The sequence below is a fragment of the Numenius arquata genome, chromosome 7 (assembly GCF_964106895.1).
Source record: "Numenius arquata chromosome 7, bNumArq3.hap1.1, whole genome shotgun sequence".
Classification (NCBI taxonomy): domain Eukaryota; kingdom Metazoa; phylum Chordata; class Aves; order Charadriiformes; family Scolopacidae; genus Numenius; species Numenius arquata.
Genome location: NC_133582.1, coordinates 31,694,211 through 31,712,770, shown reverse-complemented (window position 1 = coordinate 31,712,770; position 18,560 = coordinate 31,694,211). Strand labels below are relative to the sequence as shown.

Below are 18,560 nucleotides of genomic sequence, written 5' to 3'. Positions count from 1 at the left end.
GAGATGTGCTTTAGAGGGCTCGTACATCTCTGCCTAATAAAGAATAAAATGTCTAATCATGTCATAAAACAACTGTTGAGGTTGCAGTGGCTTCAGTCGTAGTACTTGATCTTGGCCAAGGAGCTGTGTATCCCACCCTACAGAAGCTGATCGGGGTGGTTTGTTTTTTTGTTTTTTTTTTTTTTTTTAGGATTCTTGTTTCACCTTCCTTCTTTCCAGCTATTTCACTGTTTCTGTTCAAGCTTCTTTTTCTTTTGGGATGATGAAGGTTCATATCCAGTCAGTGCTGTCCTTGAAATATTGTTGAGGGTATTTTTTGTTGTTGTTTTTGTTTTTCAGGAAGTAGTATCTTGCCTTTACAGTCTCTTCAGCTTTTGTCATGTGGGGTAAGATGATAAATATTGTGTCAACTGAATTTTCCAAATAGGTGTAACAACTTCTTAAATTTCAGGAAGTTTAATAATAAATTTATGCCACTCTCTACTGAGATTTATCTGGAAACTTGTGAACTCAAATTTAGTTACAAGGGATGATTTGGTGTAACCAAATAAACCCACTCTATTTTTGTTTGGTTTTGGTTTTTAATTTAAAAAAAGAAACCAAGAAATCCTTTCCCTTTTCCAGGAATTAGAGGGAAGGATTGAGTCCCATCCCGATTGATGCCATTTTCTCTGTCCTCTCTCATAAATGTCCTAAGTTCCTAAAGAGCTATTGATTCATGAACCTAGGAGTCATGAATGGCAGACACAATGCCATTCACTGTTTAACCACCTCCCCTAGAGCTTTACATAGAGCAGTTCCCCCGGATAAGGCGCCTTCAGATGGGCACAGCTAATATATACCAATATCTACCTAACCGGTCTTTTTTTTCTACAAAAGAACAACCAGCACCAGGGCATATCTTTGTGTATAATGTATGGATCTTCCTCTGCAGTTGAAACAGTCAGGAAGCAATTGTAGTCTGGATATATCGGGTGTTTAATCTTAGTGTTGATGGTTGATTGCAGTAGACCTTGGAAATCTGGATATAAAGAAGGAATGGCTGCTCTGATAGTTGCAAAGAAGAAATGCTAATGTTGTATTTAGTGGATTGAAAACCCAGAAGCTTGGAAAGTAAATGGGTTGGAGTGATCTTGGTGGGAACACAAAGTCACACTCTACAGAAATCTTGGAAAGGATCTTTTATGTTCACGTATGACATTAAACGGCAATTGCTGGGCCTTGATGTAAAAAGGAGAGTGCTCTTGAGAGATGAGGCCTCTGAGATAAGAGAGTGAAGCTCTTCTCTCAAATACCTTCTTAAGCAGCTGGTGCTGAGTAAGCCTATGTGGGAGCTTGTTGACAACTTACTCTTTATTCTAAACAAATTTCCAGTCGTCTTCAGTTTGCATGTGATGATACCAATTGCTTCATGGTTTCATCTGATAAGCATGATGTTCTTTTATAACTGCAAAATACACTTTTTACAAAAAAGAAAATTCTAAGTATGTTAGTCACCTTAAAGATACCAGACTTTCCTGGCAAATACCAGGAGCTCCAGTGCTGAGGTACGTTATGCTTGAGAAGAACTGCAGGGCTTGGTGGTGTTATACCCTTTGTGTGCAGCTGTTTAGGTGCATGTACAATGTCATTTAAGGATCATGTTTTATTTGTGCTTCAGAAGTAGTAGTGCACTAGTCTGCACTTATCCTGCTGGTTAAAAATTAAAATATTTACTAACATGTCTAGGTTGTTTCAACTCTTTCTGTAGATAATGCTTAGTATGTTGTTACGATTTATTCATGATGTGTCATTTGAAATGGAAACTTGGTCGTAGCTCTGGCTTTAAGGTATGAACAAGTAAAGTGATGTGTACAATTGTGAGTCTGTAAATAGTAGTAGTTACTTTAATTACACACAATATTAAAAAAAAAAATCAAGATGACTCTTCAGGACAGAAAATTCTCCATCTATACCTTGCTGTTACTGTAATGGTTTGCAGTGTTAAGACAGAGTCCTTAATCTGTTTCTATCTAGGCCGTGGGACTACTTTCTTCTTTCTTTTTTTTTTCCCCCCCCTCCTCTGATTTAGTGATTTGTCTTTTAATTATTTTATGGATAATCTTGCTCTGTTCTGCTTTTGAGAATAAGCTTCGATGAAGAAGTTTATTTTTGCTCTAGGCTTTGTTGGTGCCCATCATGGTATTTCCCAACTGGCAGTTCATAAGACAAAAGCAAGCTGGTGGCAGCAGCTGTGAAGATGTTGGCTCACAGTTATGAAATTCAAAGAACAGGGAGACCCAACAGAAACCCATGAATCAGTAGAGAGAAACGTAAGCAGTAGGGCAGTGGATCCTAGCTAGCGACTAACAAGTGATAGGACAAGAGGAAATGGCTTCAAGGTGCCCCAGGGGAGGTTTAGATTGGATATGAGGAAAAATGTCTTCACCAAAAGTGTTATCAAGCATTGGAACAGGCTGCCCAGGGAAATGGTGGAGTCACCATCCTTGGAGGTATTTAAAAGATGGGCAGACGTGGTGCTGAGGGACATGGGTTAGTGGTGGACTAGGCAGTGTTAGGTTAATGGTTGGACTCAATGATCCCTTCCAACCTAGACGATACTATGATTACAACAGCAGTTCCTTCCTCCACTCCTTCACAATCTCAAAGCTTATGGAAACATCTTTTGACATCTTTGGTGCTGCTGAAGGTGCCTCACATACATGACTGTTGTGGCATAGTCCATCAAGTGACTTAATTTCTGTCACACAGTCAGCTGAGCGCACGTATGAGTGTGGTAGAAGATGGACCAGGATTGTTGGGTCTGTTATGAATCACTGGTGATGGGAGGTAGAGAACTGATGCGTTAAAACTGAGTTCGTTTGTACCAGTGTGTTGCACAACAGCTCAAGACAGATGTGTTTTGTGTTCTGGCATTTCAGCACTGTCTGCTGAGAAGATGATCATGTCATAGCTTACAAGAGACTTGAACTGTCCCCAGTAGATTCTCTGTGACTTCTAAAACAAAAGAATTGGTTAGAAAATGGGTTTGGTGAACATTTCTTTCTCATGTCTAATATGGACATTGACTCATACACACGTTTAAAATAAAGCGTGAAAATAAAAAATAAGAGATGACAAAACCTAGCCAAATTCTAACGTACTTTTTTTCCCTCCTATTATAGAAATACATTAACTTTGAAGTGGAACTAAACAATGGAACCAGATATTATTCGAATGTATTCCTCATCCCCTCCACCACTAGACAATGGAGCTGATGATGATGAAGAAGATGAATTTGGAGAATTTGGAGGATTTTCTGGTGTAAGCACTGCTGGTGTAGCTTTTGCTGATTTTGATACACCGGACTATGGTCATCCAAAGGAAGAGTTTATACCCACAAATCATTTCATCCCACTTCATGATTATTCGGACAATGTAGCTAGCATTGCAACTTTCACATCTGTTAAAAATGTTAAAGATAAAGACGGCATTGCAGAGCTTCCTACTCTTAGTAAGGAACTTTCTGATATGTCAGCTACTAGTACCAGCAAAGAAAAATCTAAGTTTAGAACTTCAGGTAATGCTTTAGAAGATATAAACAAAAGAGGGGAACAAAGAGACAATACTGGGAAGTCAGAGGATTTTTCTTCTTGTGTTGTTAGAACTAGTATAGCAGTTGAGAGCCAGGATGAGCAAATAGATGCTTGTAATGGTGAGAAACTTCCATGTCTAGAGATTCTAACAAACGGATTTGCAGCATCAGACCCTGTAAATCCTCAGGGAACAGAAAATCTAGACAGTATCGGTGACTCAAAGGGACTGAAAACAGTTAGCGTCCATAGTACTGAGCAAAATTTGAACTCAATGCCTAGCTCAGGTGAAGACTTTGCAGATTTTGCTACATTCTCAAACAAAAAACCAATCCATTTAGAGGGAACAGGACCTACAATACGCTGTGTTCTTAATGAAAGAGACTCTCTGAGCATTCACGAGAACAACAGAATAAACAGAGTAACTTGTGTTGAAGAAGAGATTTGCATTTCAGAAATTAGTTGTGAACAGGGTCCCTCAGCACTGGAAGATGATGAATTTGCAATTTCTAGTACATCTCAAACAACTGGAAGTTCAATGTGCACTACTGAAAACGGAGAACGCAGTGGGAGGAGAAGGCAACATGGCATAGAGAATGGCAAAGATTTTACTAGGCCTGATGACTCTTTGGGAACAGAGGACATCAAGGTTGATAAGGTCCGAAGCCTAAGCTGTGATCTCGCAGGAGAAAAATTTGGTGATTCTGAAGATCTTAAGAATGGTGCAAGCAGTACTGAAGTTGTAGCTTGCAGTGACGCGCATGATGATTTTGGTGATTTTGGTTCAGTCAGCAGTGTATCTCCCACCTTCATTAATGCTCAAGAATCCATAAATGCTCTAGATTCAGAAGGAGTTTCTGAACAGCCCACACAGAGTGACGAACCTAATGATGAGTTTGGTGAATTCAGGGACACAAGTACTGTTTCTCAGCAGCCAGCGAGGTTGGATCAAGCTGAACTAAATCAGGCTGCTGACACTTTAGAATGTGATACTACCAGTAAAACTTCAGGCTTAGACTTCCAGCATACTACTGAGGTAGAAAAAGGTAATGATAGTGAATTTGGAGACTTTGATTCAGTGCCAAAACCTCAAGATGAGAGTGTTGCTTTTCAGGACTCTGATGACTTTGCGGACTTCAGTTCAGCAGGTTGTAACCAGGCTACAGACTGGAATGCTTTTGAAGATGAACAAAAAGACAGCTGTTCTTGGGCTGCCTTTGGAGATGACCAAGCTGGTGAATCCCATCACAGAAAAGAGACGTGGCAGTCACATAGGACAGAGGCATCTGCCAGGATTGATGGTCCAGTATTACACAAGACGGACAGTTTTGCTTTAGCATCTTTCCAAGGAACTACCAGTAAGCAATCTCAAGAGCCAGCACCTTCAGTTCAGGTAAGGGTGTTCTTGATCTCGTTCCATCTTGTTCTGCTCTTGTGCATACAGCTCTTCCTGGTTCCTGCTTCTGCGTCCAACAAATGTTTGGATAGTTCTTGTTTGTCTTGTGGGAGAGATTTAATTTGGCTGGTGAGACAGGCTGATATGAAATAGTTTGCTGTGTTTGCATCTTGTATCTCTTGCACTGCTACTTCCTGCAGAAAAATGAGTGGGGTACGCTGGAACTTGTATGCATTTGTTTTGATGATTATATTTGGTCCTTTACATAAACTGATCAAAGGAATAAGCTGTCAAACATTTCAGAGTCTGTGATAGTTTTTTCTTTGCTTCATAGTTTACTGCCTTTTGCGGGGGTGGGCACTCTGATGTTGCCTTTTCATAAAGTAGTGGTGTGACTGGAAGCTGAGGTTACTGGTTTTCACCACCGTTCTCTATTGTGTCTTCAAAATCTGATTTAAAATGATGACAATTTTTAATTCACTGCACTCATTTGCTTAGAGCAGAGAGCATGATAAAGTATGACCTATGGAGTTCTGTCCTGGTATTCCAACTCCTGGGAAGTTAACCATTTAAAAGGTGCTTAAAAATAAGTCTCAGTTACACATTAATTGTGGGAAGCTCTGTTTTATAGCAGCATCACAAAAGTAGGACTGATGATTTCTTAAAGCTGCTGTTAATTCTAATTTGGAGTTTTGGGGTGGGTGGCGTAGGTAGGTTTATTTCTTACCCCCAGCCCCTAGTGTTTCTACTTCAGTTGCTATGTATGTGTTAATTGCTAATCAGTTCCTTCCTAAGTGTTTTTACCAGTCATCTTTGAGATGTGTGCCTGTTTAGGCACACATAGGTAGATAGAATAGGATAGATAGATAGAATACACAGATAATTTTTAATATGACTTTTAGAAAATTCAAATCAACAAATTGATTTTTAAATTCTCTTCACTGCTTTTTTTAATCATGTCATCCCATGTGATTAGTTCAGAATATGCTCTGTCTTTTTGAAATGTGCAACAACATCAGCAATAACGGGTATTAGTGGTAATGTGTGTCTAAAAGGTAGGAATCTTCTCTGGCAGTCAAAGGAAATGAGGTAAGTCCTTTCTTCCAGGACCTCACGTAGGCTTGGTGGCAGCCCTGCCTCTTTTCCTTTCCTACCAGTGACAGGTGAAATGGCTTTTTGGACGAAAGTTGTGGCAGCGGGAGCTTTGCAAGCATCAGCAAACAGAATGGAGCTTCTGGGGCTCAGGTCTGGTTTCTTGTCACATTAAAAGGTGTGAGCCTCAGCTCCTGACACATACTTCTTGCTGTTTTATGTAGGGATTAACACACCAAATTTCAAAGTGGCTTTATGAGCCAAAAAAAGACTTGCAAGTGAACCTGCAGGTGGATTTTTGTGCCTGTGCAAAACCTTGCTCATCATCACCTGAATGCATGGGTCCGTTTCTCAGGTTGAAAGCAGGAATCTGTTGTTACCTATTCTGTTGGTCATTCACCCATAAAATTGGAGAGTACTAAGGTCATTAGTGCAATTAATCTAAATTGTTCCTGTTGCCACTTGAAAGAATCTGACAAAGAGATGGGGTGGGGAGATGATTCTAGAAAATCATCCTTTTTTGTAGTTAATCATGCTACTAATTGATAGTCTGAAGGTTTCAGACATTTATTTTTACTTAAAATTTTCCATAATTTTATGATGGTGTTTCAATAGAAAACGCTTCTGAATGTTATAAAAGCAGAACACTCAGAGGTTCTGTAATTCTCCCCCCCTCCCTCCCCCCCCCTAATTCTGCCTGAACAAAAGATAAAAGTAAAGTTACAATGGAGATTCTTCAGTGATGTGTCATGAAGTCATACAGCGGTTTGGTTAGATGGTAAAGCAAGTTTTGAGACTTAAATATTTTATTATTTCTTTTTATTCCTTCTGTTGATACTACAGCCAGTTTTGTGTGTTTGGATATAAAGCGATGTTCTGCCTCCCCTGCCGGTGAGGAAGTACAACCCAAAGAATGTTTTACAAAATAAGCTGGAGAGGAAGTTGAGCTGGATATGTTTTCTCTGTTGTAATAGTTTCCTTAGCCTTGCAATGACTGTTAGTTGCTACATTATTTTTGTTTTAGTTAACTCTTACACATTGTTACACACTTTCAAAACTTATTTTGTGTTCTGTAAGTGCTTTAAGTTTTGGAAGGATCTCTTGAAACTTTTTTTTTCTATAAAAAGTACTTTTATTTTAATCTTATGTAGTAATTCTGTCTTTAATCCATTGAGCCACAGTTTAGTAACTTGCCATTGGAAACATTGAGATTAGTTGAGTCAACATGAGCCGGCAGATGGTCCCAGTACTTTGAGTACAGAATCTTAGTAAAATTAAACTCAGATTTTGGTCGGCTTCTTTACTTTCACTTAAGAGGATGTCCCTGAGGACAAGCCACAAAATACAGCATTTCAAAGTATTTGCTGCTCTTCTGTTTCCCATGTATTAAAGTTGAGTTCGGGAGCTGTTTGAGGCAAAAGCAAGAAACACTTGCATGCAAAATAAAGCTAGGGCGAGGTAAGCAAACAAAGTTTTTATCACCCTGACCGAAGAAGGATAAGGAGTAGATCACTTGCAGGTCTAAAAAGCACTCGCTGTAGCAACATAAAGGGAGCAGGCTGTGCAAGAGAGAAATACCGCGTCCGTTCCACACTTGACAGAAGTGTGAAAATTGAGACCTCAGCAAAGGCTAAAGGTGAACCAGGATCACTTACAGGATCCTGTGCACGCTTGATCTGTGCTGTTGAGGTGGGAGAGTCACTGTATCGTGGTAGAGAATCATTTTGAGTGGCATATAAACAGAACGACACTAATGTAATTCTTTACTTTTCAGATATCTGCTTTTGTATCCCAAGCCAGCAGCATTACTGTTTAAATGTGGAAATTACGTATATGGCAATTTTCATCCATCCAGAGTGCAGCATAAAAGGGAAGTTATTTACCAGTCCCTCAAATTCCCTTGCCGGTGGTCTCTGTATATTTTCCTTTCTGTTTCCTTAGTTTGTGTATTCTGGATATGGAGGCAGAAACAAAATTTTGTGCTTTCTGAATGTGATCTCAATCATAATATAAACTGTAAACAGTCAGGCAAACTGTTTTAAAGATTGCGGGTTTGGTATAATGTTTAATTAAAAACAAACTACACTTTGCTAGAATTCAACTAGTAAATCTGTTTTTTCTTATAAAATATAGACTATAAAAGAAGAAAGTAGGAGGAAAAAGGTCACAGAAATGACCTGATGTAGTGACATATAGTGGCAAAAAGATCATTATGTCTTTTCTCCTTTGCCTTTGGTCTTAGGCTCTCCGAATCCTGTGCACGATCTGAAATGTAGGATTTGTAACATGCTGACCTCTTCTATTCAGTAGTGTTGGGTGGAGGAGAGAAGAAAAAGGACATGGTATATGATATTCAGTTACAACGACTGGAAGAATTTGTAACCCCTTAGAAAAGGTTCCAGTTTCAAAGGCTGATGGGCACAGATACACAAGCTGTTATTTGAACCCATATTAATGCTAAAGTATCCTTTAATCATTTAATGTCTCTTTCAGCTAAAAAATACATAGTAGTTGGTTTCAGTGTAGCTGCAGGTTTGCATTAGATAGAGATGTGCCTTCGTGTTCATTAAAACTGAGTTAGGATGTACTGGTGGGTGAACTCGTTGATCATAGAATGGTTCAGGTTGGAAGGGACCTTAAAGACCATCCAGTCCCACCCCCTGCCCTGGGCAGGGACACCTCCCACCAGACCGGGTTGCTCAAAGCCCCCTCCAACCTGGCCTTGAACCCCTCCAGGGATGGGGCAGCCATAGCTTCTCTGGGCAACCTGGGCCAGGGTCTCACCACCCTCACAGCAAAGAATTTCTTTCCCAGATCTCATCTAAATCTCCCCTCTTTCAGTTTAAAACCCTTCCCCCTCGTCCTATGGCCCCCCTCCCTGATCAAGAGTCCCTCCCCAGCTTTCCTGTAGCCTCTTTAGGTACTGCAAGGCTGCTATAAGGTCTCCCTGGAGCCTTCTCTAACAAGCTTTGAGCGAACCTGCAATGTACTATATGCATTAATCCCCTTTGCGAGATGACAGAACACGCTACCAAGTTATATTTATAAGGAATACAGGGCTCATAGCACAGCTTTTCCTGTGAGATAGTGTTGAACGTCAGTCAGCTGAGGGGGTTACTCTGCTGCATTGTGCATTAAGAATATATATAGGACTTAAGCAGCAAAGCATGGGCTCTACCTCTTCAGATGAAATGGGCAGTGTGGGTGATGTACAATTATGAAGCCACAGGTTGCATCAAGACAAAGATAACCCTGGATTACTGTCCCTTAGAGTACTTTGTCTTGGGCAATGAATGAAGTCATCCTCTTGGGAAGAAGTAATTATGACTGTAAAGACTTCAACCTCCTAGTTCACTAAGATAAATGGAGATAGTGTTGGCTAAATTAAGTTCAGACAGTTGGGTAACAACTTGCAGTGTAAATATGTCTGTCTGGAAAGGTTTGGGGGTTTTTAACTGTACAGCAGAGTTTTTAAGTATGTGCAGCTGACTAACAGTAAAAGACAGACCATAATTAGTAGCCCATAATTGCTTTATTTCAGAACAGGCTGGCTAAGGGCATCTTACAAAAGAAAATAGAAACACTAAAACAACCCCCTCGTAAACTGCTTATATACGACAGAACAAAATTGTTTTCAGCCTTCTACACATAAGTTTTGTCTACTGTACTACTTCTCAGAGCCTGACCAAAGAGTTAGTACAGCACCCCTGGAGAATCGTAACGTGTCCAACAGGAATGGGGAGCAAGCGTTGTGTAGTCCAGATAGAAATAGCTGTTAAACTTCACTTTGCCTGAATGGAATATGCAAGATTTGGGATGTTCTTCAGCTGAGAGAGAATAAATGCATGAGCTTTCCAGCAAGAAAGAGGGAGGTACCTTCACATTTCTACACTGAACTTCCCTGCAGTTTATAACTCTCTTATATCGAGCCATAAAAAGAGCAGAGAAGGCTTATTCTTCTTTCTGAAGCCACTAAATTTTCAGATTTGCTTTGCAGTTGGGCTCAAGACCTTTATAGCTATTATTTAAAAATATTTTTGGGATATTTAGGACTATCCTTGCCTTCTTTAGTTCTTTAAATTGTAAAAAAATCTTACTCTTCATTTTATTGGTGAGGGTTTTCTTAGCTCTTGTGGCATCCTCTTCCGGGCTTGTAAATCTCAGTTTAGGACCAGTTTCCATTATAAATTACCTGCGGTAATAAAAATTAAGCAATTCTGGTTTTTACCTCTAAGAAATCCACAGTTCCATCTTACATTTATCTTCTTGGGGAGGGCGTGGAGGGGTGGAGAAAAGCCATCCCATTTGAATCATGAGAAGTTAAACTAGCGTTCTTTATAAGCTTTGCTTCTCTTTTTTTACTCCAGGGTTTTTCTGCCTGCGGCTCTTCTCCCATTCTTTTTGAGAAGGTGTTCTCTTTGCTAAGCAGAGCCTGCACAGCAGAGAAAGAAAGAAATTGTTGCTATGCGAAAGAGAAACTGATTCTTAGTTTAAGCAGTCAGTAAAGGAAAAACTACTCCCATTTAACTAGGAACTTAGTGACTTGTTTGTCTGCTTATGTGTTAATTCACTGTTCAGCTTTGTTTCATGCTTGAGTTCAAAAGATGTTGAGATCCACTGAAGTTGGTGGGTGTGTTCCCCATGGGGAGCTGCATCCATTGAAATTGGTTTCTCAGCTCCCCTGTGTTAATGGCATGTAGTTTAGCTCTTAAAAAAAAAAATTTTAAAAAAAATCCCCCAAACTTAACAAAACCCTAAAAACCCCACAAACAAAAAAACCACCAAAGCCCCTGCACACGCACATGGTGAAGGTACAGAAAGTATATGGTGACTTAGCTCCTCACAGGCAAATATGTTCCTGGAAAATATGGTTTGCTTGTTAGAAAACCCAGCAAAGAGTTTCTCATTTAATCTCTGCTTTATTTTGTTAAAATGGCCATAAAGGCCTGTGCTAGGCACTCTCCAGAGCAGTGGGTTCATGATTTAAAATAAATAAATAAAATATCTCTGGTTAATCAGTTTCTTTTCTTGGCTTCTGGCCTCTGAGCTTTGTTCTGCTGTTTTTTTGAGAGCCTTCACTTGGCTTCTGAGTTCTAACTAAAAGCCGATCATGTCCATATGGACTTTATTCCTTTCCTAAATTATACATCTAGCATCTTGGTTCCTTCATCTGCTCATTTCTGTCTGCTTTCATATGTTTTTCTATCAGATAAGACTTGAATGTCTAAATACTTCCAAATACTTCTAAATACTATTCTTTTTTTTTGGGGGGGGGGGGAGGAAGATGGATGAGGCAGGGTTCTACACGGAGTTCCCTGAAACTTCACCCAAAGAATCATTACAGCAGTGATATGGTGAAAACTGCAATTGGTATCAACTGTTTCTATAGCGTGGCCCAAGTATGTTGTCTTTATGGCAAGTTTCTCCTCTCTTCGTAGCTCTGAAGAAAGGCAGCGACCTGTCGCTGTGGAGTTCCGGCAGAGGCAGCTGGAGAGGATTCAGTGTGCCTGGTGGCCAATTTTTTTTGCCTTGTGTTGAAGGAGTTCATTGATTCTATAGCCTCATGGTGGAGAAGAGAAGGAAAAGCAAATTCTGCAAACCAAATATTTTGGCCTTTCAGCTCTGAGAGCTGGATCTTGCCCTCTATTTAACTGCCAAGGAGATAAATTCTCATCCTTTGGTTATCATTCTCACTTGAAAGTCTGTTATGTCTGTGATATTTGGGTTGTTTCAGGTAGTGATTACCATATATCTTAAGTGTTTACCTAAAACTTCTGTGCAGTCACAGAAACTATGGGGCTTTGAGTTTGTCACTGTTTGGAGAATCACAGTTAATTTTTAGAATGGCAGCTGTAGCCTTCGTTCATATCTTCAGTGAGTGCTTTCAAGAATTACTCTTCTCAAATGGCAATGGAGAACACTTGGGTATCAAATGCTTTTAGTGACATAGAATCATAGAATCATAGAATGGCTAGAGTTGGAAAGGACCTTAAAGATCATCTAGTTCCAACCCCCCTGCCATGGGCAGGGACACCTCTCACTAGAGCAGGTTGCTCAAAGCCCCATCCAGCCTGGCCTTGAACACTTCCAGGGATGGGGCATCCACAACTTCCCTGGGCAACCTGTTCCAGTGCCTCACCACCCTCACTGTAAAGAATTTCTTCCTTATATCTAATCTAAATCTCTTCTCTTCCAATTTAAAACCATTGCCCCTTGTCCTGTCACCACTCTTCCTGACAAAGAGTCCCTCTTCAGCTCTTCTGTAGGCTCCCTTCAGGTATTGATAGGCTGTTATAAGGTCTCCCCGGAGCCTTCTCTTCTCCAGGCTGAACAACCCCAGCTCTCTCAGTCTGTCTTCATAGGAGAGGTGCTCCATCCCTCTGATCATCCTCGTGGCCCTCCGCTGGACCCGTTCCAACAGGTCCATGTCCTTTCTGTGTTGAGGACTCCAAAGCTGGACACAGTACTCCAGGAGGGGTCTCACGAGTGCAGAGTAGAGGGGCAGAATCACCTCGCGAGACCTGCTGGCCACACTTCTCCTGATGCAGCCCAGGACACGGTTGGCTCTCTGGGCTGCCAGTGCACACTGCCTGCTCATGTTGAGCTTCTCATCCATAAGCACTCCCAAGTCCTTCTCCTCGGGGCTGCTCTCCAGCCATTCTCCACCCAACTTGTATTTGTGCCTGGGGTTGCCACGTCCCAGGTGCAGGACCCTGCACTTGGCTTGGTTGAACTTCATGCAATTTGCACGAGCCCACCTCTCCAGCCTGTCTAGGTCCCTCTGGATGGCATCCCTTCCCTCCAGCATGTCAACTGCGCCACCGAGCTTGGTGTCATCAGCAAACTTGCTGAGGGTGCACTCTATCCCACTGTCCATGTCACCAACAAAGATGTTAAATAGTACTGGTCCCAGTACCGACCCCTGCGGAACACCACTCGTTACTGGCCGCCACCTGGACATTGAGCCATTGATTGTAACCCTTTGGATGCGGCCATCCAGCCAGTTCCCTATCCACCGAGTGGTCCATCCATCGAATCCATGAGTTTCCAATTTTGAGACCAGGATGTCGTGCGGGACAGTGTCAAATGCTTTGCATAAGTCCAGGTAAATGACGTCAGTCGCTCTGCCCTTGTCTACCAAGTCTGTGGCAGTATTGTAAAAGGCCACCAAATTTGTCAGGCACGATTTGCCCTTGGTGAAGCCATGTTGGCTGTTTCCAATCACTTCTTTATTCTCCATGTGCCTTAGCAAGGATTTCAGGAGGATCTGCTCCATGATCTTGCCAGGCACAGAGGTGAGACTGACCGGCCTGTAGTTTCCCGGGTCTTCTTTGTTTCCTTTTTTGAATATTGGAGTTATGTTCCCTTTTTTCCAGTCAGTGGGAACTTCACCATGAAAATTAGAGAAGTTTTTTGGGTATTTTTTTTTCTACTTTTTTTTTTCTCCATGATTTTTCACCCTAAAAGATGCGACACTACCGTGTACGACAGAAGTGTTTTGTGCAAACGATAGATTGAGGTTTGTAGAAGATGGGTACTTCCACTCATTTCAAAATCTTGGTAATGCCCTTTATACCTGGGAGCTGTGACCACAGGATTTTGTTACCAATTAAAAGAACAAGCTCAGCTGCTTCCTTTAGGGCCATTGCCCAGGAGATGTGTGTTTGGATACTTGTCTCCATGTCCCTTTGTACACACAGAATTAATTACTGTGGTTTGCTATGGGAACAGTTTTTCTCTATCGTATATAAATACAGGCTAAGCATTTCTGGAAATTTAGAAAAGATGAAAGGAAGTGTAAAGAATACTATAATTAAACTGTTCCTGAAATTTTGGCACAATTCTTAAGCTCAAATTTGAAATTGGGTGCTGACTGAGATGCTGCTTGGTTCTTAGAGACTTTCTGTTAATTCTTTCTTTACCTAAGCGAGCATATTCTTAGTCACTAGCCTGTTCTCAAATGTCGATCCTTTTCAAGAAACGTGATGCCTTGCTGTTTTCATGAAACAATGCCTTTCATCTGCCTCTTCCTTTTCATTGGGGATGTGTGTTCTTGCTGTATTACAGAAATGAAGCATCACCCGTTCACGTAAGATAAGGGCAAGCGATACACTGCAGGCAAAGTTCAGTTTTAAAACTGAAGTAGAGCATGCTTTTGTATGCTGAAACGGTAGGCTTGGATCTGGAATGCTCTTTAGTTTTACTTCCTAAAAAGGTAAATTAGCATCTGTCTTCTGGTCAACAAACACAAAACAGCCTACAAGTAATGTGACAAGTATTGTGACTTACTGTATGCCCAAAATGATTGGGCATTAAGAGATGATTAGAAAGAAAATTATATACTGTAGAACATGACTCATTATGGTCAGAATATATCAGTGAGGTAATGAAGAGGAAAAAAAAAGTGTGAGTCAGGTATGCTGTGTAATTCAGATCCTTTGATAGTATAATAATTATGGCATTTTGACATTGTGCTTTGCCAATAACTATCCCTGTCAGGCATTTCTTTCACAGGTAGCAAAACTGAAGAACCTATGTTTTAAGCGAGTTACTTTTCCTGGTTTTTTGCAGTTAGCGATTGAATAGGGAGAATAGACTGAACAGACTTGGTTCCCAGTTCCAGACTCATCATCCTGACTCCAACACAGAATCAAGATATTCTCATAACGTGGCGTTTGCCTCTGGGTGTGTTTCCTGTACTTTGTTTCTGATGTACATGGTCGGTGGCTTCCTTAATTTGAGACAAGAGACGAGGTGATTTTTTCAGATAAAAATGCAAATAAGAAATGTTGTAGATAATGATTATAGTTGTGAAGCAGATACTCTGGTGCATAAAGGTTTGTCCTGGCTGTATCGGTTGGTCTAATTAAAATGCGTAACTGCCACCTACCAGCCTTGCTTCTCTGAACTTTAAATAATTTTATTTGTAACCAAAAAAACTCTGCCTGAGGTTTACGTTTGTAAATTCAGCTTTGCTCCTGGAATATACTGTGTCTCCACAGGAGGGCTCTGCTGCCATAGCTGTACTAGCCCACGCTGGGGGATTTTTCACCTCCTGGGTTTCTTTTCCCTTTTCCCAGTAGAACGGCGGGTGCTGGAGGTGCTGGGCGCTGCCCTGCAGATGGTGCAGCAGAGCATTGGGAAGGCAGCTGTTGTGGAACTCCAAACTAGAAAGACAGCAGCGCTCCTTTTGCACTGGGAAATACCACGTGGCAGTGGTACATCTCATTTCTGAGACAGTAGAGCTATAATAAAATTGAAATTCTGTAGCTATATGGAAATAGAAAGAAGAGATAGAAATGTAAGGAAAGAACTTAAAAAGAAGAAAGTATACTAAGCTTGTCCAAAATAAAGGGGGAATTTTTTTTGTTGTTTTTAGAGGGGCAGGAGGTTTGTTTGAGGGGGTTTTTTATTGGTTTTAATATTAAATCCAGCTTCCAAAGCCCAAGTGGCAAGAATCAGAGAATTCTCCAGTGCATGCTGTGGAACCAAAACTCCTAGAAACCGTTAGTACCACTATATGTTCTTTATATTGCTGAGGCCTTACCCCACCCAGCAGCGGTGATCCTGGCACTGGTGGAGAGAAAAAGCAGGAGACATTTGCTGTGTTGTGAAACCAAAGAGCCTTGTTTGCCTTCCTCAGAGGCTGAAGTTTCCTTTCTCCCAAGGGCCACTGAAGTGGTGGTGACATCAAGACAGGGTTGCAACTACTGTGAGAAGCAGGAAATCCTGCCTGGTCGCTCCAAACCCTGGAATAGAGATCCATGGGCTTCCCACGAGACTTCTTGAGTATTTTATGTACATACTCTTGTTGTGAGATTATAATGTAAGGCAGCAGAAAGAAGGTCAGAGGAGAGTAACATTGATAAAGCTGTGGGTATGCAAACCATGCACCTATCTAGCTGGCTTCTTACACAGCTACAATTAAATGGAGTAGGGATTTTTTGTTAAGCTGTTTGGCTGGGATAGAAGCATTCCCAAAGTTAGCTTTTAACCTCCATGGGATCACAGCATTCAGCATCGACTGAATCATGAATGGGAGGAAAGGGAAATTGCTTGGAGGAAAGTAATTCTATTTAAATTAAACAGACTCTAATGTATGAAAACACAGAAACAGGTTTTAGGGCAAGAAAGTGAGGCATTAATTCATTTTCTTCTTTAGTTTTTTGGTCTTGAGAAGTAAAAACCAAATCTTACAAACACTTTTTGACAAACAATATGTTTAAATGCCTTAGTCGTGGCTCTTCAGCTTTATACCTGAGTGTCAGGTGAACTGTAGCAAAGGAAGCTGGGGATAATGGTTTTCCTACATCCGAGTCATTGGTGCTAACAGTTTTTAAGACGTGTGCTGTCTTTGGACTATAAATAGTTTTTCCTTAGCGTTTTCAATGTTGTGATCACACCGTGAGCGTGTTGCACCTTGGGCTGAGTTTTGTGAGATTTTTTTTAACTGCGTACATCTTGTAAGAAGTCAAGCTGTCCCCGGAATAAATGTTACATCTGAAGTTTGGATTGAAGCGCATCGTCATTGAGAGAGATGATACTGTTTTCGGTTCATATTTCAGATCATGTTGAATACCAAGCTTGCTGAAAAAACGTGTTCAGTAAAACCCTTCGGATGTGTAGAACTGGAGACTTTTAACACATTTCAAGTAAATGTAGCTTTACATTCATTGTGCATCTTTTCTGCTAACTTATAACAAAGAGTGAGTGCGGTAAGAACTATTCTGAACTCTTCTGTAAGACCTCACTTTGCAGAGGGCAGGACCCTTACTGTTTCTCAGTAGCTCACAGCCTGTGTCTGATGCTTATAAAAAAAAAAAAAAAAAAAAACCAAACTTGTGATCCTCTGACAGTTGTAGATTTTGTGGTAAGTGAAACTTTGTATCAACTACGTGTTGTTTTCCATCTTTACTTATTTTTATAATTTAAAAGCAGTTAACAAAACTTGACGTAAGTATTTTCTCTTTGATACAGACAACACTGCTAAGTCGTCTGGAACGAATATTTGAAGTGTGTTTTCCTTCCATGCCTGTGCTTGAAGTTGAAGAAGAAATAAGTTCCTTGAATCATTTGTTGGAAGCAGGTGAAAAGCAAGTGACAACTGAGGAGATCTTAGCAAATGCTGGGTAAGAAGCCACAATGCCACAAACTTAAAATGAAGTAGAAATGTGTCGTCGTTGGGAACTTAAAACATACAGCAGTAATTCAAAATGAGTTGTTTGCTTCAAGCATTTTGAAAAACTGTCAAGTTTTAACTATCTAGTAGAGTGCTTGTTTTCAGTGACTGCACATACCAGGAGTATTTCACTTAGCATATAAACTTAGCAGTGTATCAGCTTCTTTTAAGTGATGTCTCTGAGTTAATCAGAATATGTTGTCTTAGTTAGACTTGATATAAATTGCTGTATTTATTCATGTGGTGACCGTGTCCTTTCTGCTGTAGACATAATTTTCCAATAATAAGTGTGAACTATAATTGTTCTGAGAACACTGTGCAGTTTTAGTTCCCCTGGGTGTTGTGCTTGGGCATAAGTTTAATTGGGACGTATAATAAGTCACTTGCATTAAAAACTAAAATAACTATTCAAGACTGCTAAGCTGTTTTTCCTGTTGATAACTTGATTTCTGATGGGTTGTGTAGGGAAGTGATGGATGTGTGGACAGAGCTGCAGGATATCCATGATGCATATGGACTGAGATACCAGTGGGGTGGCTCCCATAGCAACAAAAAGCTTTTGTGCTCCTTGGGAATTGACACAAGAAATATCGTGAGTCTGTCAATAAAACCTGCTTTCTAAATAATGGAGCTACTTTAAATGTAGAATGGGGTGGAATTCTTTTTGCATGAATGTTTGTCTCTTGATTGCGTAGCTGCACCGAACGTGGCTTTTCATGACAGCCCATCTGACAACTTTTTATAAGCCCTGTTAATATTAAAAGTTGCATTAGTTTTTAACCATTGTGTTACATTTGACATAATATTTATTCTCTGATATTATTCTCTTACAAGTTATATAACATTGAAAAAAAAGAAAATATTATCGTCACCAACACAGAAACTCTTAAGTAAATTTTTTTGTCATTGTTTTATCAGCTCTTTACAGGCAACAAGAAACAGCCTGTTATAGTACCCATGTATGCAGCAGGACTGGTAAGTGTTATTTTTTGTTAGTGTTGTTTTTATTCCAACAATGTTATACAATGAAATACGTTAAACAAAATTTAAGTGCCAGGTATGCTGAAAGAAATTTTCCTAAGTACAGTTACGGCTTAGGCGTCGCATGAAATGCTAGAAAAGAATCGTCAAATACACAATTTTCATTATGTGTGCAAGCAGATACTTGGCTTTAAATGCGAAAAGAATTGATTTACTTACTTCATAGCGCAAGTTATTTATCTAATAAGTTGGGCTGGCTAGTCCAAGCTCAATTTGAGACATTTTCTAAAAAAGAAAAACATGATTGAAGTCATGTATTGATGTGTATGCAGCAATAAAA

General features: G+C 40.3%; 1 protein-coding gene across 5 annotated transcripts in view; it reads left to right on the top strand.

The window, feature by feature from the left end:
- The first annotated feature begins 3,164 nt into the window (after positions 1 to 3,164).
- The window catches only part of AFTPH (aftiphilin), a 36,968-nt gene continuing 21,572 nt past the window's right edge, over positions 3,165 to 18,560 (top strand). For 3 of the 5 annotated variants that reach the window (XM_074150144.1, XM_074150142.1, XM_074150141.1), the window contains exons 1-4: positions 3,196 to 4,965; positions 17,038 to 17,189; positions 17,705 to 17,831; positions 18,158 to 18,214. In XM_074150144.1, the coding sequence (XP_074006245.1) occupies positions 3,196 to 4,965; positions 17,038 to 17,189; positions 17,705 to 17,831; positions 18,158 to 18,214 (2,106 nt within the window). Of the gene's footprint in view, positions 4,966 to 17,037; positions 17,190 to 17,704; positions 17,832 to 18,157; positions 18,215 to 18,560 lie in introns of all 5 variants that reach the window. The other 2 variants (XM_074150143.1, XM_074150145.1) reach the window with 2 other exon arrangements.